Source organism: Planococcus citri, chromosome 1 (genome assembly GCF_950023065.1).
Source record: "Planococcus citri chromosome 1, ihPlaCitr1.1, whole genome shotgun sequence".
NCBI lineage: Eukaryota > Metazoa > Arthropoda > Insecta > Hemiptera > Pseudococcidae > Planococcus > Planococcus citri.
This window is the reverse complement of record NC_088677.1, coordinates 41,237,772-41,264,984: the sequence shown is the minus strand read 5'-3', so window position 1 is coordinate 41,264,984 and position 27,213 is coordinate 41,237,772. Positions and strand designations below refer to the sequence as shown.

The following is a 27,213-nucleotide window of genomic DNA, read 5'->3' as shown; positions in this document are numbered from 1 at the left end:
GAAATCGCAAAAAAAGTTAAAACTGAACTAAAAAGTGACGTCACAAAAAAGTGAATGGTGTTTTACTGTTTTTGTTTACAACTCTTATCAATTTTATCAATGTTCTCGTAACGCAAACGCAGGTTTACTAAAAAATTTGGGTATTTAAATTATTTAAAGCACATTTTATACATTAAATAGGTGAATTTTATAATTATGGAACGTAAATACCATTTTTATCTCAGTAGTAATACTCGTACTACTAAATATGATCCCGAGGAGGAATACCTAATGACCAGGAAGAGAAGTATTGCATTACCTGTGGGAACGGAGATGCAAGATACAACAGCATTTCATTTTCAGTGAGTAAAAAGGTTAAAATTGGGCATTTATGTAATTATTTGACCATAAAATACAAGTTGTACGTACTTCAAGAAAAGAATTTCATCACTTCGATGATACGTACCTTGTGTACCGTACGAAAATTGGTGATAATGTCGTCGTTTGACAAAGTCTATAAAGAAATGGGTGAGCTAAATACTTCACTCGTGCTATTTTTTTTTGTTAAATGTTGAAACTTTTGTGCAGAATGATTTTCCTAATTGAATTCATTTCTTTCAGATATTCGTATTGAGAGCAAGTAAATTTGAAAAATGAAAATACACTTCATGTTCTTCAAGCAAACGGAATTATGTGTGGATGGTTTTGTATGTTTAGGTAAGTATTACGAAAAGATTTAGAGAAACGATCCCCTCAGCTGTAGCCAATAAGATGCGAAAAGCAACAAATATTGGCGTTTTAATTTTTGCCAATAATTCGATGAAATAATAATTATTTGCTTTGTTATAGATCCGTAGTTCCGTACCTATGTTGTTGCTTACTTGAAGATATTGAGTTTCAAAATGAGTGTGTAATGCAGTTTTCGTTGAATTTCAACGATACAGCTGCCGTACCCTCTAATTCCGATTATTTTTGTATGTACCAGTAGTGAGTTTTTTTTCAATTTGACTCGATTGGAAATCTTCATTCTATTTGTCGTGGTGCCTTACGAAAATGCTGCACCCTTTTTTGGTAATTGTGAATTATTATCTATCCGAATCTTGAATGATGAAAAATTGCTACTGTATAAAGCAACTCTAATTTTTGTGACGAAGCGATGTGCAAAGTTTGCCATATTATATGATGTTGTAGAATCGATCATATTCATGTACTTTCGGGTCATTAAATCCAGCTATTGATCCCCTTTTTAAGGAGTTCATCGTGCAATTAATACAAACAAAATTTCAAACAGTAGCTCCACCGAAGATGCAGATACAAAGTAAAAAATTATTAACAGTTGGAGATTATAAATCTTGATGAAATATTGTGACTTGAAGATGATTGAAACGAACATTTTCTAAAACTTCCTCATTTCAATTTTCAAACATTGAAGATATAATTATGTTCTTATGCGAATAACTTTATTCCGATGTTTAAATCTGGAAATTGATCTAAAAATTGTATTTATGTTTTGATTAAGTGATTTTTTTAAACATCGTTTGTCAAGCGGTGGCGTTTTTTAACTACGATTTTTACTTTTTTAATCTACATTTCAAAGAAAGAACCACTGCTCAAAAATTAAATTTTATGTACAAAAATTGAATAAAATACGAATAAAAACAACAACAAAATATCAGAGAGAGACATGAAGTGATTACGTGCTCTTGTTTCATCAAAGTACGAAGAAAAAAAAGAAAAAAAATATGAAATTTACAAAAAATATAATATTTTTCACACCCATTTCCAAAACTATGTTTCAGCGGTGCCAACGGAGACAGATTTTGAACATAAAAATGTTGAAAAAAATCAACCAAGGATTTCTTTTGGAACCGAAAACAAAACAGATACGGTAGAATTTCAGTCATCAAAAAAATCAATGAACGTGAATAATGGTTTCATTTTGCTGAAGTTTTTTAAAATATGCTGTTTTCTACAATCGAGTTAAGAATTTGTTCAAGACATGATAATGTAGATACTTCGTTACAAGAATAAATGAATTACAAAAATATTGTTCAAAACTAAAATAAACATAATGGCAATTGAAAGCAGAAAGGCTAGGCTTCAGCGTATTTTTCATTGTGGAATACCCAAACAATGCTTAATTCCTCAACTTCACTGGCTGGCACGTCATCCACACACTTATTGAATAATCCCGGCAATATGTTGGGTGAACTTTTTAAACAAAATTCAACCGCAAAATGCTATTTAACCAATAAAAATTTGATTCCCCCCCCAAAAAAATACAATTAGATAATTATAAACAACTTCTTATGAAATTATGAGGTACCTAATTTGAATGTACACTTGTACAGTCTCCAGAGAAATATAATAAAACCCTATGATGAACACAATCATTACATAATAAACTAAAAAATTTGTTAATAGTGATAAGCAACTGCAAAAAATCGTCATCTGACAGAATTTTCAATGGTGTCCCATCTCAGCACACCTATTATTATAGGTTTTTTTTGGGAGGGGGGAGAAAGTTGATAAGAGATCATTATATTCTAATCTAATTCAATCACAAATTCAGATACGTTGAGCCTTTTGAAAATTATATCAGGTTTATTCGATTTTAAATTATTATTCGTGGGTATTAATGCTTTGAAGAATTTAATTCAGAATTGGGAAGGGGGGGCAAATTTGAACAAAAAAGTAATATTGCACTAGTAGTACGTAAATGAAACTACGAGACCTGTTCTGTGCTTTCTACAACAAAAATGTAGGTACGAGTAATTCTTGGAAACGTACCGATCGTTTCGAAAAATTTTGCATCAAAACTTGAAAAATAAGAATTTTCAAATGACGTAACATCGCTGTCAACCACACATGCATTGTGAAATTATTTCATTTTCAGTATTTTCCATTTTTGTTTAGCACGAGCGATAAACTATCTGTTTGTCACACGCGAAATTGATAATTATTTGCAATTCGAAGTTTACATGTTGTTTTGTAGTTTATTGCTTTCTACCTTCGTGATAAATTACAAAAGGTTGAGCTTATACCTACCTATTTAAAAATCATTAATACCAGACCTATCGTCTTATACTACTGAGGAGGAGGAGAAGGTCCTTTTTTAAATTATTAAAAATGATAAAATTTGTTTTGGGACGTCGACCGGGGAGTTGGAAGCATGAGCTCTATATATATTTTTTAAATATTTTCAATTTCTCTCATTTTTCTATGACTATTTGGTAAATCGTGCAGTTTAGATTAGTTAATCAATCCTAACACATATTTACAATATGCTTTCAACAGGCAACTTGATGAATATTTACATTTCTTTGCAAAAATTGTTAAAAACTATTTGATAAAAAAAAAAAAAAAAAACACTGCCTGCTGATAGCAGATTATAGTAATGCAAACGTAAAATCATCAACAATTACAAAATTAACACGTACCTACCTATAGTAAAACGGATTGCTCTGTCACAGAAATTAGTTTTAAAATGAACACGGAATAGGTTTAGGTACACATTCATAAAAAGTGAATGGTTAAAATAGAACACCATAGAAGGGGAAAAAACACAAATTACAACAAATAAAAATTTTTAAGCTATAAGTATACCTAATAAATAAAACAACCACAATAAATAATTGAACTATATACGTAATTATATATCATCATCATCTTAATATAGTGGTACATATTATTCCATATTGAAACAGTCTTTACGTTGGTACCTATACACATAATAATCTTAAATTTAGCAGTCTTATAAAATTAGAGATACCAATTTAAGTAATCTTATACTCAAATGTACATTTTTTTCCTTTAAATTATGAAATCCTTAACACAGAGGTAGATAGGTACCTAATTTGAATATGCATACCTGCATTATTTTATCACGACAGTTGCTTAAGAATGAAAATCATCGAAAAGGAACCAATGGACTGGACATAAGTATAAAATACTTATACCTACTCTCATTTTTGACTACAGAAACTTCAAGAATTTTTAAAATTTAAGCTACACTTTAAATATTTTTGACTGTTAATTTTAAACAAAAGAAAAGGGTAAAATATTTTGATTAAGTAGTATCTTACCTAGTACCTACCTATTCAGTCTTGACATTGAAATGCAATATTATACTTAGGTAAACATTTTTTAAAAATTGGTGTTGAATGGCATAGTTTCGAAAATCAATTCGCTCTATAAATAAAATTTCATGAGGCACTTGACATAAAATAGCAATGATGAACTCGTAGAATACAGATTTTACAATACAATTCTCTACTGAATAAATATTACCTACCTAGGATAAAATTTACATTTTTCAGTAAAATTTTGGTAACAAGTAAGTCTTCTGTTTCATCAATTAAATAACAAGGTATAGGTAATAAAAATCAACTCATAGTATAGTCATAGTCACATAATTATAGGGCTAATCTCTTTCATTATCAGCGCCACAGTTGGCTAACATGGCCGCAGCTGTGGCTTCATTCATCGGCGGCATAATTACTCCAGATTGTTGCTCTGGTTTTCTGGACATGGATAAATCTTCAACTTCATCTTGATAATCGTCATTAGGCGGCGGTGGTACTGATGGAGGTAATGGCGGCGAAGGAGTTAAACTACGACTACGTGGATCATAATTGATGTGGTTGGGACTTGGAGATCCATTGTTGGGTGTCGGTGACGATGGCATGCCCAAGTCACTTGTATTTCCTTGAGACAAAGACATTGTTCGCCGTTCGTTTGATTCTAAAGAGTTCATGCAATCTTCTCTATCTGAATTTTGTCGCATAAATTCATAAGCTTGGAAAGACCTAGGCGTTGAAATTGCTGCTTCGCGATTCAAATCTTCCATTTTCAATTTATTGCTTTCTAACGCATGGTGCAGAAATCCATGTTCCAACATATCGCCCTGCGAGCTGTTATCGTCTTCATTCTGCATCGACAAACCAAGTAACATGCTGCTAGCAGCTCCACTTATACCGAAAGTAAAACCTGTGCCGTTACCGCCATTCGTTCGCCGGAAAGTTCGGGTAGTCGTAATGCCTAATTTTTTTACTTTGTCGTAAAGAGTTCTAGATGGCACGCCGAATTTTTTTGCCGCTTTCAGAGCAGTCATTCCAAGGCGAACTGATTCAATAGCTGATGATATGTCGGATTTCGTGTACTGTTTGTAACGTTTGTATTCTTGTTGTTGAGATTGTACACAATTCGCTAGAGCTGACGAAACATTTCCTGCAAAATTAAAATCGACTCATCAGAGACACCATAGGTAGACACTAGACTAGACACATAAAAATATGGGGTTCAAAGTTCTTCCAAAGGTTGTTATTTTCACAATAATCGAATTACCTACTTAATCAATTACAAGTTCTCTATTTTTCTTCCCTCCTCCAAAAGAACATTAATGGTGTATTTTTCGTTTCAATTTTTTTTTTTTTTAAATCAACCTCCGCACGTTTTCTGCATGAATGATTAATTATTTTCAAGAACTTCATTACAAGAACATGGTCTTCACTTGAAATTTTATTAGTCTAACCCTAGGTGTAGGTATGTTTTCAAGTAAATTTACGTATAACTTAAAATTTATCACTGACCTTTTGAGTCCATGTAAAAGGACTGTGGCGATGGGGACGATGAATGAAGGCTTTTGCTACCCTGGAAAAAATGACAAACTTTTAGGTACCCATTTGCTTGAATACAAGTTTAAGTATTTACATATACCTATTGACTACCTATACACAATACACTTATAAGCAAGTAACGCTGAAAAATACGCCGGTAATTATCGTGACTGGATGCTATATGAAATTTAAAAAATAATTTTCGAGGCGCGTACTTTTTTGATAAATATCAACTGAAAGCAGCATTCAAAGAAATTATTCTTTCAATCGCCTACATCTAGAATTTTGCAGTTCTACAGTAATACAGGGTGAATTTTTTGAAGAAATGCAGATCATGAGATCAACGTCCAAAATTAGTTGAAATTGTAATGACTGAAATTTTCTTTTTAATCTTAGATTTTTAAATTTAATGATTTTAAATTCCTGAATTTCTGACTAATTATTGACAGTGCAGAGATGAAATAAGTTCGGCTATTTATAGGTAAACTTACTCTTTCATGGTTGAAACCTTCGTCCATAAATGAAGATGTTTCTTGGTACGGCGAATGGCCACTTTCAGACAATGCTTCTATCTTCATAACCTTTGAAATTATGAATTTAAGTTCATTTTAGGACAAATTTATCAAATACTTGGAGTAGGTACCTAAATATCTACCTAATTAAAGTCGTACCATAATCTTAAATAATGTGGTCTAGGTATACTTACTTATTGAAAATAATCTCGTACGCAATGAAAATGAATTTGGAAAGAGAAGATAGGTACCAAAATTACATGAATGCTATTTTTTAAATCAAAATTAAACAAAACATCATGAGGAATGTATGTACCTTCATTCTTAAAAGTTTACTGAAAAATCAGCGTTCTCTCAATAACCCTATCAAAGAAAAAAGTGCGAATACGTAGGTATGCGTATACGCATACGTATGCCGATTTTTGGAATAATTATGCGTTTACGTACCTATTCGTAAATGTACTCGTATCCGTATGCGTAAACGCACGATTAGTCCAAAAATCGGCATACGTATGCGTATGCGTATACGCAATTACGCATACGTATTTTTTTCTTTGATAGGGAAGCGTTCTCTTCGCTAATTCGTAATTAGGTAGGTAATCGTCATAAAAATTTTGAAGATGATTTTACACTGTAGGTTCGCATCACTTATGTGTGGGTAGATACGAGTAGATATTTATTCTCAACTCGGACATGGTTTTCTTAATGAATAATTAAACCATTTTTGTATTCTAGACTAAGATCTATGGGTACGTTTTAATCCATCTTTAATATTATCTACCTATTTTTATAACTAAATTTACTCACGCACGTTACCTTATTCATATACGAAAGATCTTGCGGCATCGCCGAACCATTGATAGACCGAAGCTCTCCATCTTGGTCATCGTGACAGACTAGAGACATAGGCTGCAAAGTATCAGTTTGACCTTGACCGAGAACTGTTCTCAAAATCGGCGTATCTCTTTCCTTGCTCATAAGCGAACCAGACAACTTTTTCCGCTTCAAAGGAGGCATGCTCGCATTATTGGCTGCGATGGCTGCTTCTTGATAGCTATTCAACATGGCGGCGGCAGCAGCTGAGGTAGTGGTTTGCGGTGAAGGAAAAGCAGCCATAGGTAGACCGCTCATAGGCCAAATCGGCAACGGTGGTATTCTGTATTCGGATCTGTCTGCATTTGGAGATTTGCAGTCGAAGTACACGTTTCTGTGGCTGTAGAGTGATTTAAGCGAACTGGTCGAGTGAGGAGGTGAAGTAATATTACGATCGATCTTATCATCGACAACACGCGGTTGATTTTCATTAGTCAGATTATTGCCATCCCGATTGCTCGAATTGTTTGGTAACGATACAGTAGCACGTACAACATTTGAATGATCTGTGTCATGAAGCGAAGATGAAGATGCACCAATACTATTATACATGGGTCCATGATCGTTCTTATTAGTTAACCCTTTAATTTTTAAAGCTTCAGCTACGCGTAACAAAGGCGCGACTTCCTTCTCTGTTACACTAACTTCTCCTTTATACATATACTCCAGTATGGCTTGTATTTCTCTATATTTGATGTCCTTCAATACCACTACCGGATGACTACAGGGCAAATTCGAAAAAATATTTTGAAAATACGACGAGCTCGCTGCCAAGACCATTTTATGGCATTTGATGACAGATCCACCTTCGCAAGCTAGCGTCACGTCTGTGAAGTCTTCATTTTTGAATAATTCGCCGAACACCGTGAGCAAATTATTTTTGTGGTTATTCCAGCGAAGACAGTATTGCTGTTGCATTCCTGCCTCTCTTATCATCTAATTTGTATCAACCCGACGAAATTGTTCGTCTTCCTTTTGCTCAACTATCGGTGATTTTTCTGCGCATACAATATTGACGAATTATCTAGACTAGATATTCGTAATGGACTTTTCATGTTTAATCTGTAAACACATCAAAAAAAGTAATAATTAATACTTGATCAAGTCAAACCGCATTTTCATCGGTAGAATTTTACAAAGTGTTGGTAATCGAATAGTAATGTAGGTACCTAGTAGGTAACGGTATAATATGGGCTCTCAGAAGGATTGGCGAAATGTAGATAAGCAGCACAAATATGCTAGGTAAGTACATCGTGTCCTTCCTATCGATGGGCAACGATTTCAGATTGATTTTGATGGATAGGTATTTGAAAATGAGATTCGAATGGGTAAACAGGGTTGAAGGTTATCGCTTTTGCAATTTTCATACAAGACAAGATAGCGAATTTTGGCTTTTAATACCTATTGATTAAAATTCTTGATCGATCTCAAACTACAGATTTATAGATTGTGCCAATGTGATCACGAAAGTTTTTTTTTGGCAATAATTCAACCAGACTACGCCTTACAGCAAATAAAAATCACTATAAGTACATCTATACTATACAGCTGCAAGAAAAATAAATACCCAAAAAATACCCAATAAATACCCGAAAAATCGGAAAAAAATTCCCAGCCCGATCTATGGCACCTACAGAGCTAATTTTTTTTTTAATCGACAGCTTAACTTCTCTAGAATATAGGAAAAATACGCGGGGGCGAAAATTTTGGAATTAAAGGGCCCAAATTTTGACTTGAAATGGGCTGTTTTTGCCGTTTTTTCGATTATTCTCAAATATATCGAGAACGAAAAAAGCTAGGAAGGTGGTTAATATCTCATCTTAAAGAGCATTAAATCCTGAACATTTCCCTCGATTACTTCACCCCTCTAGGGTTTTTAGTTTTTGAGCTATTTTGAATCCAAATTTGAATTAAATTGAATTAAATTATCTCGAAAACTAAAAATGCTAGATGGGTACTGTCAACGAGGGAAATGTTCGATATTTCATGCTCATTATAATGGCGAAAACAGATTAGCAAAAAGTTTATTATATCGTGCGATTTTGATCGATTTTTATGGCATTTTATAACAAAAAACCGTTAAGATGATGCGTGTACTTATACACCCACACAAGCATACACACACAATCACCAACGTACAACGCATCGCGAAGCCATGTCGTTGTTATTCCAGACAGGATCACGCGACATGCGCGCGCATACAAACCTCCCACTCCTCCAACAATGGAAATCTTACAATGCGAGGATTATGATTTTGCAAATCGAGCGAGCGTGAAATTGTCAACAGAAACAGATATTATTGCTAAATGTTAATCCGTCTATCTTCGGAGTTCGGTGCTTTGCTTTTGCATTTATCATCTATCATTTTAATCAAAGTTTTAATCGAAGCATATCAGTATTTATGTATGTACTTATGTACCAAATTATGTATTATTGACATACCTACCCTTAAACATTGCAAAATCCAAAATTGCTTAAAATGCCATAAAAGACGTTCAAAAATTTAAAAAAAAAAACGAGCTAAAATAACAAAATTTATGAAAATGACTGAAAAATGAATGAAATATTGTAAAAATTTTAAGTACCTAAAATTTCAAAAATGGTTGCTTGAAAATTCATTAAAAGTATTGGAGGTTGAAAAAAATTGTTCAAAGTGCTGAAAGTCGTTGAAAGTGGTATGAAAATGAATGAAGTGCAGATATATTTAGTTTTTAAGGAGAAGTACTTGGGAGCAAACCTCTTCTGAGAGTGAGCGAAGGGGGGGTTTGGGGGCGCAGCCCCCAAGAGCGAGTTCCGAGGGCGAAGCCCGAGGAACGAGTATGGGGGTTGGGCCGCGAAGCGGCCAGGGGGCGTAGCCCCCTAGTATTTCATAATTGAGGATTATTTTTATTTTTCTGGCAGTCAATATTATTTAGCGCGAAATTGAAAAATCCATCAAAAATACTTTTAAAAAGCAAAATTACCGCCAACCAAAAAAAAAAAAAAAAAAAAACTTGCAAAAAGAATTGTTAACAAAAATCTGTTCATTAAGTAACTTTAATGAAAAAATTCATGATATCAAAACATCGCCAAGCAATTTTCATTCAGCAGTTGTGATCAGGAATTGATATGGAATTTCAAATTAATTTGGTACTTACTGAAATAAAATATCCATCAGTTTGAGAACTGAATTGAAAAACCGGACCGATAAATTCCGCCGGCGCTTGGCCCGGTTTTTCAATTCAGTTCTCAAACTGATGGATATTTTATTTCAGTAAGTACCAAATTAATTTGAAATTCCATATCAATTCCTGATCACAACTGCTGAATGAAAATTGCTTGGCGATGTTTTGATATCATGAATTTTTTCATTAAAGTTACTTAATGAACAGATTTTTGTTAACAATTCTTTTTGCAAGTTTTTTTTTTTTTTTTTTTTTTGGTTGGCGGTAATTTTGCTTTTTAAAAGTATTTTTGATGGATATCACGACTTTTTTTTTAAATGTGTACATATTGTAAATTGTTAATGCGAATCTGGGTACATACTCCAAGAAGTTGAGAATATCAGATTTTTGTTGACAATTCTTTTTGTTTTTTTGTAGGTAAGTTTTTTTTTTGGTTGGCGGAATTTTTGCTTTTTAAAAGTATTTTCGATTGATATCACGACTTTTTTTTTTTTTTTTTTAAATAATGTACATTATTATAAATTATTAATGGGAATTCGGGTACACCAACAATTTTAGAATAATTTGTTGATTAAATCACAAAGTTTCTCACTAGAAGAACACTACCGAACTGATATGAGTCAAATTTCGTACAGTGATTTAAATTAGGGTATTATTTCAAAATACAACGTTAGTTTTTAAAAAAAATCATTTTTGACTCCCTTTTTCACAATTTGAAAATTGCTTTCCCCCATAAAACCCCCCAAAAATGAAAATTTCTCGTTGTACCGTAGAAAAGGGTCATCTACATTATATTCGCTATCATTTTGCAAAATTTCAAGCAAATCGGTTCATTTGGAGAAGCTGTAGCCTTGTCAACGGAAATTTAAGCATGAAATTTCATGAATATTTCTATTTTTCACCCTCAACCACCCTAAAAATGAAAATTGTTTGCTGTACCATAAAGAAGGGTCATCTGCATCACATTTAATACAACTGTGCAAAATTTCAAGCAAATCGGTTCATTTGGAGAAGCTGTAGCATTGTCAACGGAAATTTTCATGAATTTTCATGCTGAAATTTCCGTTGACAAGGCTACAGCCTCTCTTAATGAACTGATTTGCTTGAGATTTTGCACATTGATAGTGAATATGATGTAGATTACCCTTTTTTATGATACAGCTAACAATTTTCATTTTTTGGGTGGTTTAGGATGAAAAATGGAAATAGTCATCACGAAATTTCATGCTTAAATTTCCGTTGACAAGGCTACAGCCTTTCCAAATGAACCGATTTGCTTGAAATTTTGCACAATGATGGCGAATATAATGTAGATGACCCTTTTCTACGGTACCGCGAAAAATTTTCATTTTGGGGGTGTTTTAGGGGGGAAAGAAATTTTAAAATTGAGAAAAAGGGGGTCAAAAATAATTTTTTTTCAAAACTGACGTTTTATCTAAAAATAACTCATTAATTTACACCAGTGTACGAAATTTGACTTGAATTGGTTCAGTAGTTTTCTCTTGACACGAAGATTAGTGATTTCAAAAATTACCCCAAAATGCTAACTTTGGGTATTCCAATCTACATCATTTTTTACCGTAGAAAGTTTGTAAGCATATCAAATTAAAGCTCTCGTTGATGCCAACAACATATCAAAAAATCAGATTCGTGCGTGTTTTTATTCGCGAGAAATTCATCATTGAAAATACGCTCAGTTGTTCAGGGAATATAAGCAGTAAGTGGCCGGACTGTCATCACGTGTTTGGTATTATCGGTTTTTGTTTTTTTTTTGTGTTCGTTTTTTTTTTCTTGCTTGGCGGGGCAGTCCGACCGGACTGCTTGATTTAATAGATTTTCAGTTCAAAACCATTCCTACTTATCAACTACGAAAAAATTTTATACAATTACCTACGAGTATTGTTTAAATCACTGAAGACGTTCGCATTTTCATTTCAAAAATAATAATAAGCCTATTGATGTAAGAATGGTTGCATATGCATAACCATTCACCTAAATGTTATCAATTTGGTGGGCATTCTTATCAGTAAATTTCAAAATTAGGTACATTATTTCGAGCAATTTTTACAGGTTATTTTCAAAGTTCAAAGCTTTTATGTAGTTTTCCTTCCAATTTTAAACATATTTGAATCCTGTGATAAAGAAAGATACCATCTTTGTTGGATTCAGCTGTGTTTAAAATTGAAAGAAAAACTACATGAAAGCTTCGAACTTTGAAAATCCCCTGTAAAAACTGCTCGAAATAATATGTAATTTTAAAATTTACCGATAAGAATGACCACCAAATTGATAACATTTAGGCGAATAGTTATGCAACATCAATAGCCTTGTCTATATTGCCTTTTATAATGACAACAGGCAACACATAACACGCGGATTTTTTTTTGCCAAGTACAAAATACACAAACTTTTTAAACCAGAAATCAAGTGTCAGATGTGCTTTCTCAAATTTTTATTTTTATTTCTTCATTTCGGGTTTTCAAAATATCTAAAATACTTAACAAAATCGAAAACATTCCTAGAGTAACTTCAATCTTTTTTTAAAAAATACAAGCACCGTTAAGTGCATAATGCATCCGAATTATCGGCGCTTTTTAAAATAAGTACATTAAGTAGTATGTACTTTCACAATAATAATGCATTTTTTTATCGCATTGATTGACGATCGAAACAGAAATTATAGTGCATGATTATTTCAGACGATGCGTAACGTCAAGTGGTTATTATTTCAGTAGATATTCGGTGGCAAGTACGTATGGTAGTCGCGTCAAAATATACGAAAATTTCCTCTTGGCTCTCACACCCCATTCTTTCAAACGTGTTCGCTTTTTCTAATCACGGTCCAATTACGAACACCATCTCTCTCTACATAAGATAGTCACCTTGACCTCGTATAACTGTGCATTGCATTGTTACTTAGGTACCCAAAAACCAATGAATATTCTTAGCTGGCTGAACAGTCGAACTTTACAATGCACTGTTGTTAAATGCTTTATATCCAATCAGATTACTGTCTACCAAGCGAGAAAGAGGGACGGGTTAAAAATCCTCCCAAACTTTCACCGTTTTAAAAATTGGATTCGCTGAAAATAAAATTTGCGTGTTCTTAAGAGTAGACAAAAAAAAATGTTTAGTAAGAGATCCTTTTTTGTTTTCCTTGAAAAGTAGAACCAGAAACCATGGTCAAAAACGCTTGATTTCTGGAAGTTTATAGACTCTTGCTCCTTCAATTTTCAGATTACGTATAGGTATTCAGGGAAAATCAATGGGCATAGATTTTTCTTTTTGAGTGCATACTAGATACATATGTAGGCAAAGAATCATTCGGATTGAGACGTTAGTCACGTGACACTTCTGAACCTTTTCACTCGTGAGTGGTATGTATACGTACCTAACGAATTCTTAGTCGTGAAATTTTCCCTTCGGGCATTCTATCTGATACTGGCACCTTTGAGTCTTGTAACCAACAAGAAATATTTGATCGGTAGGTAGGTATAGATAATAAAGGTGAAAAATACAATTTGCTGATCACTTGCACCCACGTGTATCTACTAATATTCGATTAAGATGCAGGTACCGGTATCTACGATTTTTTCGTAGCAGAAAAAAGACCGGCAATTTATGTACGAACCTTGAGGGGTAGGTATTTCGCGCAACATGTTATGATGTTAATCAAACTAGGAAAAGGAAAAAAGCGAATTACTGAATTAGCAAAGAAGAGGTAGACAGGGATAAGTAAAGAACACGACACGCACGTATAAGCCGCTATACTTATCTGTCTGGTTATTGACTTCACCCTTATAGAAACGCGGACATACGTATTTTCAGACTCGCCCTCGTGGTGTATTAGCGAAACACGAGGATCATCATTCATCAATAGGGCAAAACGCCCTGACGTCACAAGGTGTATAAATGGTGGTATCTCTTGATTCCCCTTACATATTGTGGGCATGTTGCTAGTGATTGTTCTGTCCTCTTTGCATTTTGATATGCCAAAACTTTCAAACCATCTCGAGGATCCCATTATTTTATGGCTCTAAATTGTAGAGAAATTTGTTCCCTTTCCAACGGTAATAAATTTTTTGAAATCCTCAAAGGTCTTCCTTGAGAAAATTGACTTAACGAGCTGAAATATGTAGCCAATTCAACATATTTTTCTGTACACTTTGAACTTTGAGGCGACAGAACTTTTAAACCATCTCGAGGACCCCATTATTTTATGGCTCTAAATTGTAGAGAAATTTGTGCCCTTTCCAACGGTAATAAATTTTTTGAAATCCTCAAAGGTCTTCCTTGAGAAAATTGACTTAGAGCAGAAAAATGCGGCAAAATTCAACTCATTGTTCTGGCAGCTTTGCACTTTGAGGCAACAGAACTTTTAAACCATCTCGAGGACCCCATTATTTTATGGCTCTAAATTGTATAGGATTTTGTCCTCTTTCCAACGGTACTAAATTTTTGGAAATCCTCAAAAGTCTTTCTTGAGAAAATTGACTTAACGAGCTGAAATATGTAGCCAATTCAACATATTTTTCTGTACACTTTGAACTTTGAGGCGACAGAACTTTTAAACCATCTCGAGGACCCCATTATTTTATGGCTCTAAATTGTAGAGAAATTTGTGCCCTTTCCAACGGTAATAAATTTTTTGAAATCCTCAAAGGTCTTCCTTGAGAAAATTGACTTAAGGAGCAGAAAAATGCGGCAAAATTCAACTCATTGTTCTGGCAGCTTTGCACTTTGAGGCAACAGAACTTTTAAACCATCTCGAGGACCATATTATTTTATGGCTCTAAATTGTAGAGAAATTTGTGCCCTTTCCAACGGTACTACAGATTTTGAAATCCGCGAAAGTCTTCCTTGAGAAAATTGACTTAACGAGCTGAAAAGTAGAAGTGAACAGCATTGTTTACAGCTATACTTGTAAGGTTTAGCCCACAAAACTAAGGGTGCAAGTATGCAACCTGAAATGCGCGTTTTGCCCTATTGTAACCAGACGAAACACCTTGTATCTTGGTTCGCAAAAAAAGAAGGAAAAAAATCATTCCTATTCTTCACCTTATACCTTAACCACGACCAATCTTCGACATTTCGCTTTCTCTTCAAGGTTTACTGAAGTCATTTATCATTTTCCTAATCATTGGGTAAGAATACGAAACACCAGGTTTTGATACATTTCGAATCTAATATAAGTTAGGTAAGGAATGTAGTGTAAGTCTTACTTCGTAAACATGCTAAATAATCAATTGTGGTACCTCTATACCTAATCTTTTAATTTTTTTCCAACTTAATTAATGATGCATTGAAATTTCTCAAACTGAACTGGTAGACTGATATGAACTGACTTGGAGATCATCTGTCTTTAAAATTTTGAATTAAAAAAACACATTTTTTTGCTTTAAAATAATATCGATGCCCCATGTACATATGAAAATTCGAACATACGCTAAACTCAAACAAAAAATTAAAAAAAATCACCTCGACTGTTTCTAAGCAATAAGAGATGCGTAGATTTCTCTTCGTGATGAAACGCGTTTTCAAGGCTAAACTGCAATGGCCATTTTTAATATTCGAGTGTAGGATGCACGTATGCAGTATGCACATGCACGTGATAGTTGCTAGAGAGAAGAGGCGATACTTTTTAGAAAATATTTGTACGTACCCGGACAGGATTCACTTAGGTACATGGGATTAACAATTTAACATTTGACACGAGCAAAAAAAATTGTTCAGGGACCCCCTTCCCCCTCCCGAAATTTTCAAAAAATCTCGAAAAGTGAAAATACTATGTACAAGCAAAGTTAAGGTTCTAAAAAATATTTTTTTAAAATTTGCAAATTCAATTAACAGGCTATTTTTTTCTGGGTGAAATTTTAATCGTAGGTATAAATTCCTACGACCGCTTAGGAATTAGGAAATGAATATTTGAATTTTAAACGTGGAAGGTTCTTCTTTTTCTAATAATATCGCCGTTTTAATCATAATTCCAAAATGATAATTAGATTAAAAATAACCTAGAGTACATCTACACCAGTAAGTAACGAGAACAGATAATATTTTATTGAAAATGAATACTGATAAACAGCCAATTTCAGCAATTTCTCATGTCTATCCAGTGATCCGTGGTCTATTAAATTGTTGTTTTTAAATCAAATGCTATATGCAATCACTGAATACGACAAATAAATGTTAAACTAATTAGGTTTGCGTCCTCGCCACCATTATCTCACGCATGACGCCGTGCAACATTTTTTCGCGTTCGCGTAAAAAGCCTTTCATCCTTGTACTTTCTACAGTCACTATCAAAATAGGCAGCCAATTAACCTCAAAACATTTCTCTTCACTTTTCTTTCTCTCATCTACCTATCTACAATTATTGTAGCTATACTCGTTCGTCCAAAATAAAAGATAAGCAAAAGCATTTACTGTTTATCGAGCCACACCAAGCGCATGAAATTGCGAGTTACTGTCCCACTCACTCAACTTTTATCTAATGGACAGCTAAGGAGACATTGAAGAGATCGAATTCAAAAATGACGTAGTCTTCGACTAGTTTGAGAAAATAGTAAATCCTGAGCTAAAAAATATCATATAGTTTATCTCGTAAATGAGCATTAGATAGGTACCTCTACCTACTTCTTAACCTTTTGTTTTTCAAACGCGCGAAATAAATCCGGGTACTTTTCCATTCTATCTATTTTCTTTTTTTTTAATCATTCGATATTACCCAAAACACAATGCACTTTTATCTTATCTCACTCCTTATTTTCTAGTTTGATAAACAAAAAAAAGAGAATTTTTAATTGTAAATTATGTGGGTACGTAAGTAACGTAAGGTACCATACGAAATTGACATTATGTATATTATGTATACCTACCTAGTACCTACCTACCTACCTACTTAATACATATTTCAAAGCAGCTCGATAACGATGAGCAGATAAACTGTTGATTTCGTTGTTACGAGTATTAATGATATAAAATAATTTCGTCTTGAATCTAAATTTAAAACTAAATTTTGATTCATAAAAACTGCACCTACTTATGTTTGATTGCTCATAACGGTTAGCTAATTAATACTTTTACCTCAAAACAACATCAAAATGTGTAAATTTTTTTTTTTTTAAAAGACCATGCCATAAATTATCTGTATACAAGATTCCTCACGAAAGATAAAGGGAACGGGGACTGCGGTGGGAGTGAACCCAAAGACTCGATATCTCAATACCTAACTCGAGTAAATTGTAACTCAAATTCAAGCAAAAGTAATGAAGTATAATTATGTTCAGTCCGTTCTCCATTTTTAATAGACTAAGTAAGCTACCTACTTATAGGTACTTACAGCTAAAATTTTTCAAAAAATGTAAGATAAAAAATGGCAAAAAAGCACTCACTCCAATCGTCCAAAACATTTTGGCAATTAGCTCGTTACGAGTAAAATTTGTGAATACGATGGCGCGCATTTCGGCTCCAGTATAATGGAATCCTTCCAAGTTCATCGATACTATTTTGTCTCGTTTTATACTTCCTTTTTTCCCTTCGCGAGCTTATCAAATAGAGTTTTATTTTTATCAAAGCACAGTGAAACCGGAAACTGTCACTATAATGTTTGAGAATTTCAGCCAAAGAAGCTACTTTAGATAGACAGTATAGCTACTTCACGGTAGGTATTCGATTCAATCGCGAAAAAAAAATGATTTAAATTGATAAAATGGAATGTCAATTTAATAATTAGCAAATGCGTTTGGTAGATCGAATTAATAAGAGAATTATAAATATACTCTCGATACTTCTCAAGCATTTGAATCGCGATAAATTACTTCATCATTTCACTAAGAGAAGTTTACATTTAAACTAGATACATTGAAATTATTCACGTCTTAATCTCGCATCAATCGTTAATCACGCGATAATTTTCGTATATTGAGTATGGTCGCATCTCACAAGCATTTAATTATGCTCGTATAAGTTACAAAAAAAAAAATATACATCACGTCCAAGAAATCTCGATATTATTGTTTCATAATTCATATAACACAATCATTTATCTATACCCATACACGATGTTCGATTGAATTGATTTGAAATTTTGAAATTGCATAAATACCTACTCTGCGAGACAAATGGATCATCAATTTGGGTAGGTAGCTAGGTACTTGAATGTAATGGTACCTACCTAGATTAATTTTACTTGTCAAATGCTTAATAGCTTAGCATTACGAGTAGGTACGTATGTTGCATAAGATTGCATAAATCGATTAAATGTCGCGTAGGCATACTTAGTGGTCATCAATTGCCATCTTACTAATTACCTACTGTCCAACCAGTGTTAATGTCACCAGTAATACCGAAGAAGCAAATATAATTTAATTGAAGTGGACATCATCATTATGACGATTGATTTACCAGGCACTAATACAAAAGTATTAACATTTGATTAAGGATGAAAATTGACGTTGTCAAAAATTTCCGTTTACTGTAGCTCCATGCAACAAGTACCTATCTCTACCTAACCTATATACATACAATATCTACATACGTAAGTACAAAAATATCGATAAATGGAAATAAAATAAATTACCATATTGGCAAGCCAGCAAAAACTTTTAAATCACGACACGAATAATTATACCGAAAAAGCGCGAAATTACACTATTAAAGGAGCTAAATATTGTTACGAGAATTTGTTTTCGTAAACCGCACAAACACAGCACAACAATTGCAAAGGCGTTGAAGAAAGGTACAGAATCAAAACAGGCATTTTTCGATTGAAAAACACTAAGTCTAATACAGCGGATAGTGAAATTAATTTTTGAAAAAATGTTGACGAAACTCTAAAAATAGCCGAGCGATTTACCCCTTTGAGCAGGGTTAAAATAGCGAATGCATCGCGGGTTATGTAACTGAGCGAGCGAGCGAACGAACGAAGCGGCAACTGAAGTACTAATGATAACCCTACCACAACCGATATGTCCCAGACTGGAATATTTAAAAACAGCGTCTGTGGCGTTTAAATGGTTAAAAGGCGAAAACAAGCTTCCTGGCGTACCCTGTACCTCATTGCCTTTTTCGTCCCACCTACGAATTGTTTCTTAAGTGTTAGTTTCTTTGACACTTCACACAGTAGGTACTACGGAGCTGAGAAAGTGATATCATATGTACGCTTTAATAGGTACTCCTTGTTATACCTATTTAAATTTTTAATATAATACACCGACTCAAGTAGAGGTAGGTAGGTATGTAGGTACCTCAAATGTTCAGAATGCAAAGGTTAATATTAGATCTAAGTAATTTTTCAAATTACCTAATTCAAATTCAAACAAATAATCATCATTTTCCTCAAAACTACCTCTCTTGGAGCTTTATCATAACACTAGTCGAATGAAACAATTTTCACGTGAAATTTTAATTGAAAAATACGTGCCTATAGGTATGAAAATATATTGGAATGGAAATAAACAGGACGAAGGCAATTTACTCTGAGCCCTGATTATCTGAACGAACTCGTATTTTGATCAACTTCAAGTACCTCAACTTCTCAATTCAATTATAATTTTCTCTGATTTGTGTATATGTACCTACTTACTTATTTTATAAGGCGCAGCGAGCTGCCTACTGTTATCAATTTTTAAAACTTTTAAATTTGGGCATGTTCTAGTCAGTAAATTTAGAAAATATGCTAGTCTTATCATTTCATGAGCTTGGTACCTACAAAAACAGCTTGGGTAAAGGTGGAGTTAAAATAACACCAATTTGGAAGTTGAAATTTTGATCGAGCAGAATTTCATTCCATTTCTCCCATTCACTGAATTCTTATTGGGATTTAAATTTTTGATGCCGTATGAGTACTTTGGATATTGAGAAAAAAGACTCGACAATCATTACCGACACGTGCTGGAATAAATATTTAACGCAAACCTAAATATCTTTATCACTATACGTCATGTTCCCGATTTTGTTTTCAGAAATATGGTTGTAGTTGAAGTAGGTTATCAGAAGACACTATTTCATGTTAGTTTGCCATTTCGATAAAAATGTGCTAGTTAAGTGTATATGTCTCAAAAGTGTGGAAATTTTCACTGGCAGAATACAGTTCTATTGCCATCATATGCAAACCATACTTTAAGTAACATATGCTATGCATTTTTTTTTTTTTAAATTAATGCATCAGTTAAGCACATAATATAACTTAACGGTAATATGAAACTGCGCACAACGAACATATTTATAACGTAGTTATTCAAGTATATTTTGCTCCTTACGATGAATTTGTAGCGAAAATTTTTTATAAAAATTTATAATGAAACTACATTATAGGTAAAATAAAAAATGATAAGCCTAGGTATTTAAAACGATGTAATTTATTACTACGAAATATTACAAAATAATCTAAGGCAGCCTAAGTAATGCTTCGATTCCCACTTAATTTTTACGGCCATTTACGTATACATTCTAATAAAAAATAAATCTCGATCAAATCAAAAATAGACTGTACAAATTTCATACCTATCCTGAAATTTCTTCAGGTACCTACCTACCTACTCGTATTTTTAGTAAAGCACATCGGCAATAAATTTCACGGTTTATATTGGGTCTTGGTCTCAGAGCATAATGAACACAAGGTCAATTTTGAAAAATAGGTACGAATAAGTACCTACATTAATAAGCGCACATATAAATCGCTAATAAATGAACATTGTACGCGAGGTAAATATTCGTAATTCCTCGCAATAAACAACAACAGCAACTTCCACGTGTCAATGTCCCTCGTTCCTCGTCTCTTTACCACCAATCAAAGCGTTTGAAATTGGATTATGAATTATGATGCATACTTAACATCCGTAGATTGACAGGTTGCATCTTTGACTACCTATGATAGTATTTTTTGCGAACATTTTGTAAATTTTGCACGATTCTTCTCTACCTCGACTCTCCGAGTCTTATTTTTCAAAGACTTGTAAATTTGGGTCTCCGAGTCCTGTTTTACATGCGCGAGTCTTTTTTTTGATTCCGAGTCGCAATCTGAGTCTTTTATTTATACATATGTACCTACCTAAGAAAGTCAAAAAAACTGTATGCTTGTTTTTAGTTTTTTTTTTCGATTTTTTGAAATTAGCAATAGGTACTTATTGACCAAAAATGGGCACCACAGTGTTTCAAATTAGTATTATTTCCTGTTTCAGAAATGACATCTTTCAATGTTTTGTCATAATTGATGTAAAATGTTTTGAGTTGTGAGTTAAAAATTTCAAATCGCTCTAATTTACTTGAAATACTAATAAGCAAACGATTCGCAAATTTTCAACCGCTCAGTAGAACCCTCGAAGTGGTCTCGGATTTTGATGGAAAATGGTCTAGGATCTTGAATACCTATCATTTTTTCAGACTAAACCATTTTTCCTAAAGCAAGTTGAGCTAGAGCGAAAAAATCACGATTTTGTCCAAAATAGCACTTAAGGACACATATCTCCCCTCCAGGAGCAACTCCGCAGCAAAAAAAAATTCCGAGTAATTTTCAACTCAAATTAAGGTCTTTACCAAGTATCAACCTACATTTTTTTTTCAAAAAGAAATCACGCAATTATTTTTTTAAAATAGGTATAGGTATCTAATAATAAAGAATTTAGCAAAATATACTTATTGCTTGAGAGTAAAATTCAAGGTTTGAGTAGAAAGGCAATATCCAAGGACCCAAGGTAGAAGTGAACAACCGGAAAAATAAGGAAATATACTACTGATACGACTGAGTATTGATAATTTCTTTTTTCTTCGCAATTATTTCGAAGCATGTTATTGTCTTTTTAATTGGTTCATTAACAGCTAAATATTTACTAAGCGTTCACACTCTCCTTTTCCTTTTGTAAAATACCTACGTATACCTTCAGATTTGTATTTATGATAATTATTATCTATACTTGTAATCAAATAATACAAGATGTCTATAGTAAAACTCGACGTATCAATTTCCGGAAAATTTCATTATCTAAAGACCTTGTATTGAAAATTCAAGTGAAAAGGTAAATGAATTGATTTTGCCCGAGCGTCTTAATAATAATTTTGAGATTAGATAGGCGCTAAATTGCACATACCGCACATAATCTTTAAAAAGGAAGTAAACTTGATTTTATCTACTAACACGTTCAAAATAAACATTAGTCAAAGCTACAGGTGCAAAGGCGAACGTTCACTTTTGACCTTCTCAGAACAATTTGAAATTTTTGCAAAAATAGGTATCTAGATTCGCTGGAGACTCATGGTATTGTTTAATTATGGTTGTTTTAGAGTCGAGATTTTGTATGTGCTCAATAGACATACCTAATAGGCTACCTATTTAAACAAATGAGACGCTCATAACAGGGTACAGGGAGTTCGGGGCGATCGGAAGTTGATCAACTTCTACCAAGATTTGCAAGAGGTACCTTCCCTACACATAACAATACATTATTAGATACATACATACATACATACATACGTATCATGTACGGTAGGTGATAATTGAGAAGTGTTCATATCACTCTCCGATACATAATTATTCAAATTTTTCACTGTCGACCAAAACTTTACAGATATTGTACGAAGCTAGGTACTAAAAAACATGGTAACAATACACATGCAACTTGCCCACTGCATATACGATACCTGCCATCCATCACATTGAAGTTTTTCTGCATAAAAAACGCTTCATTGAATTTTAAGAAAACTTTTTCGCATCATAAACTCCGAACTCGAAAATGTATTCCAAATATAACCAATTTCTTTACAATACCGACTTCAACACCGCCACAGTCATTGCTCTACTGATAAATAATTTACGTTCACGAAAAGAAAAAAGAACTTCAATATACCTATGTAGCATAAGTTACAAAAAGTGAACAAGTTGCATGTTGCATGTAGCAATTGTAGCATGTCTTCGAAATCGGCGAAATGCGTGTGTTTCCTGATATGGCGACCCCCTCCTCTCCTATATACCTACCTTCTATATTCACGTGGGCTTTCTGTTGAAGCCGACCACCTATACACTAAGCGATGAACGAAAACTGCATGTTAAAATCAATGTTACAAATAACTTTCGCACATGCACCAAATTTCGCCATTTTCGTGTAATCAACTATGTATAACACTGTCGTTGATCAACTTATGCGGCGAATGTTCGCATTAATGAGGAAATTCCAAAAAGTGATAGGTAAAATTCAGATGCATACATACGAGTATAAAACATAATATGTCGGCAATTCCGATCATTTTTTTACTAGAGCTTGGAAACTATAAGGTATAAAATATATAGCCCCCAAATTTCAGCTCTCGAATTAGAAAATTAAGAGTTCAAAGGGATTTGAATTTTCTAAAACAAGCTTGTTCTCCCATTACATAAATTTATTTTAAAAAATCAGATTCCCAATTACATATTATCAACTCCGAAAATTTCATTTCTGGTGAGTGGTGACATCTAAATTGCGATCACGTTTAGGGCCCCACTTTTTATGTAAGTACGTATACGTATGGTAGGTAAATGGGGTAGTTTGGTACATGAATATTTTTTCAATTATGTAAGTACCTACTCAACTTATACTTAATTATATTTCTTCCATTTAAAAAAAAAACAAACAAAAAAACAAAACAAATTCAGACCCCTAAAAAATCTATTATTCTCACTCATACCAAAATTGGGCATGTATAATTAAACGTGATTTCACTTTTAAAAATGTGATTAGAAAGGAGTAGTCAATCGATTTTTTCATCAATTTCTATAATTTTTGGACTTTGATGAAAATTATGATACCCCTCAGAATCCTCAACTTTTTGATTAAATGGTTGCAATTTTTTGAGTGCTTCCTTTTATAAAAAAAAAATCTGGATAATCCTATATTGTGAAAAAACAGAATATGTAGTTATGTACTTACCTAAGTTAAGTATGCTAATGCCCACCTGAAAAATATTACTTTCAATGAAGCATAAGTCAAATTTTCGCATAGAAATGACTCCTTGCGAAAAGAACAACACCAAACGTCTATCGCGATAACTTGTAACTTTTTAACATGAGGTACATATAACCCATAAAAAGTAAAATTGAAAAAAGAAGATAACATGCTTAGTCAACACGCGACGAAGCATAAAGTGCACTTGACATGACAATGACATTGTCTTTGTTTAATGTAGGTAAACTAGATTTTATAATTTCAGCCATATCTACTATTCACAGGATCATAGTCATAGTTCGATCACCCCTCACAAGTCGACGAAATATATTTTCAGCTTTAAAAAAAGTAGGTGGGTACCTATTGGGAAAATGGAGTCGTATTTATCATCTATTGTGTACTTATGGAATTTTTCCAGGTCTAGATAATTCAAAAGTCTCAATTAAAAACTGTGGAACGTTTCAAATTTCAAAACTACTATTATTCAATGGAATCAGGAAGTAACTATCAGCCATCAGGTTTTCATCTTAATTAAGCCAGGTAGTCGAAATTTCAATATTTTTCACGAACCCTTCAAATTTTCAATAGGTAGTTATTTGAAAAATTAAGTACCTGTGAAGTTCAGTAGATAGATACTAGTGACCTAGGGGAGGAATTTTAAGCTGAGTTTTCAGTTCCAAAAAGCCATATTATGCAGATCGAATTTCTAAATATTGACATTTTTATTCCAAATCCCGATAGAATCCTTTTTATCGTAAAATTTTAAAGACGTCAACTTGCGGAATTTCTATACATTTGGTTACTTACTCACATTGTATTCGACCAGTCCGACCACAACAAATGAGAACCGTGATTCTCTTTACTTGTAATTAAAAAATGAATTTTCTGCGAATAGCAAGCCATAAAGAAATAAAAGGAGGGTATGAAAGAGTTTATCGTCGAAGGCGGAGCGAATAAGGTGTTTATTGCAAACACTGATCTGCGCAATAAATTTTTTATTTTGCCAAGATGACGACGACGTGTTTTATTCTTACGCAAATTTATTTTCTCGCCATTTTGAATCGCAAACACTTTGATCAACTGAACACTCCCCTTCTGTATGTACAAATATAGGTACGTTCGCTATTGGTCTTGGTGAAAATTGTGAAAATTGTTTTTCAAGGACATTCCACTGGTCATCATTTATAAAATAACTGAACGAGAATTTGAATAATTTTAGAGCGGCGAAAATTTAATCAATTCACTTTTTTAAGGAAATTAATTAGGTATTTACTTATACCTACTACCCATTTAATAGGAAATAAAAATAAAAATAATCGCTCTATTTTTGCGATGCAAAAAATTCTGATTTCTGAAAATCTGCCAAATATCAGGTCTATCATCAAAAAATATCAAAAGTTATCAAATTTCTAACAATTTTCTTCAGATCATTGCCACTTGTGGCACTTGCAGCTTTCGTCCAACTTCAAACTCTTCTCAGCTGTATAAATCATTATAATTAACATTTAATTTAAAACTGAGTAAAATTTCCGAATAAATATACTAAATAATCGCGTTTACTTTTATTTGAATCGCGATAATGATATCACGTCTTGAGATGACGTAGGTGGACTATAATGTTCACCATCACTTCAATGTATGTACTTATACCTAATGGAAAAACAAGATAATATTTTCCGGTTATTTACCCGGACTGAGTGCGTTACATTTTCGTACTCCGAACCTTTGATAAAATTATTGCGCCGAATGCGATATAACCTAGGTATATGTGGCCCTATATGTGATTTTCACTACATAGTTATGTATGTAGATAGATAGCATACATGCATGAAAAATCCTTATTGATAACCTATACACGTACACAGCTTATAAAGCCTATGGGTAGGTAGGTATCGCAGATCATAAAACATGAACCTTTACAGCCTAATGACCCGAAATTTTATTTCATTTATCACGGTTTAATAGGTAATTTCGTAATAACTTAAACTCAATTATGAGTACCTAGTTCAATATCACAACTTGATTTGAAGCGAAGACGTGTGCAATTCTTCAGCGAGTATTAGGTAGGAATTCATTCGTCTCAATTTAATCACAAACAAAAATGATAACTAATTTCTATGTATTTGTACATAAAATTTCTATCGAAGTTAATCGTAATTTCATTGAACTCGAATTATTGTATCTGTGTCAACATTCGTGTTTAGTTTTCGCGAAAAATTCTTGTCGATAGAATTGATCGTACTTTCAACTTTAGTTCGTTTACTCGAGAAATCATTCATGAAAGGAATAATATGAACAAAATTTAGATTCATTATCATATTTTATTCGCATTTGAAATTGTCGTATTTGCGCACATCAACAAAGAAAGAATCGAGAATATAATCAGTATGATCACGAATGAATACTTATACTTATCTACCTAGATACTTACTTACACATATAGGTACTCGTGAAAAAAAAAAAAAAAAAAAACCATTAATTTGTCTATGAACATTATGAATTTGAAATATAAAATATATTTCTTTAAAATTATTGCCCAACATCGCAAAAATTTCACCCAGTATTTACTCGTATACTTGGATATACCTTTTCTTAGAAAACTTATAAGTAAGTACCATTGTTTTTGAAAACATAAAATTTCGCTTGATAATTGTGATCGTAAAGGTCATAAAATGATAAAAATGTGGTAAATGTGGTTTTAAAAAATAATAAAAATTGACTGAAATGCCGTAAAAGTAAGTACCCTACAAATTGCAATAAAATGTTGAAAATATTGCATTTATTGAGTCGTCGACGATTGAAATACCTACGTAGTAAGTATGAATAATTTCTTAAAATTGCAGTCAAACAATGAAATATTCTCCCTTCCAAAGCAATTCAAACCTAGGTGTATTACAATTTTTAAAATGATCACTTTCTGTTTTTTTTTCTTTTTTTGTGTGTTAATATGTATTTTTTTCTTTACACTGACGCCTCCCGAAACACTCACAAAAATAAAAAATGTATATATACCTTAATAGATAGGTACATTTTGCTTCCCTTAGAGAAAAACTTGTTTGCGTGTAAGAAGATCAATTGCAAATTTGAATAATTAAAAAATATGGGTAGTCTACTTATAAAATCAACTTTACACAGGTATTAGGTAGCTAGG

The 27,213-nt window shown here is 33.0% G+C and overlaps 1 protein-coding gene and 1 long non-coding RNA gene across 6 annotated transcripts; one reads left to right on the top strand and one right to left on the bottom strand.

The window, feature by feature from the left end:
- Positions 1-87: 87 nt before the first annotated feature.
- On the top strand, positions 88-2,026 carry LOC135831970 (uncharacterized). 2 transcript variants are annotated; one of them, XR_010556258.1, is made up of 4 exons: positions 88-341; positions 601-696; positions 829-1,050; positions 1,779-2,026. It is a non-coding gene; the product is annotated as an uncharacterized LOC135831970 (long non-coding RNA). The 2 variants fall into 2 exon arrangements; XR_010556257.1 differs by having other exon boundaries at positions 88-507.
- Positions 1,587-24,166, bottom strand: LOC135831969 (zinc finger and BTB domain-containing protein 21-like). Of its 4 annotated transcripts, none has more exons than XM_065344875.1 (5): positions 24,048-24,166; positions 6,926-8,044; positions 6,089-6,178; positions 5,571-5,631; positions 1,587-5,208 (listed from the first exon to the last, which is right to left on the bottom strand). In XM_065344875.1, the coding sequence occupies exons 2-5, from the start codon at positions 7,916-7,918 to the stop codon at positions 4,403-4,405; spliced, it is 1,950 nt and encodes a 649-aa protein (XP_065200947.1). In that variant the 5' UTR covers positions 7,919-8,044; positions 24,048-24,166; the 3' UTR covers positions 1,587-4,402. The 4 variants fall into 4 exon arrangements, with proteins under 4 accessions (XP_065200947.1, XP_065200944.1, XP_065200945.1 ...); XM_065344872.1 differs by lacking the exon at positions 24,048-24,166 and adding an exon at positions 22,786-23,023; XM_065344873.1 differs by lacking the exon at positions 24,048-24,166 and adding an exon at positions 18,728-19,110.
- Between the last annotated feature and the right edge of the window lie 3,047 nt (positions 24,167-27,213).

Bases quoted from the DNA above. Each gene is read 5' to 3' on its own strand.
- LOC135831969 (XM_065344875.1), bottom strand. From the start codon at position 7,918: ATGATAAGAGAGGCAGGAATGCAACAGCAATACTGTCTTCGCTGGAAT. The intron at 6,179-6,925 runs GTAACGTGCGTG...ATAATTTCAAAG, and splicing joins ATCTTTCGTATATGAATAAG to GTTATGAAGATAGAAGCATT. The intron at 5,209-5,570 runs GTCAGTGATAAA...TTAATTTTGCAG, and splicing joins CTTTTACATGGACTCAAAAG to GAAATGTTTCGTCAGCTCTA.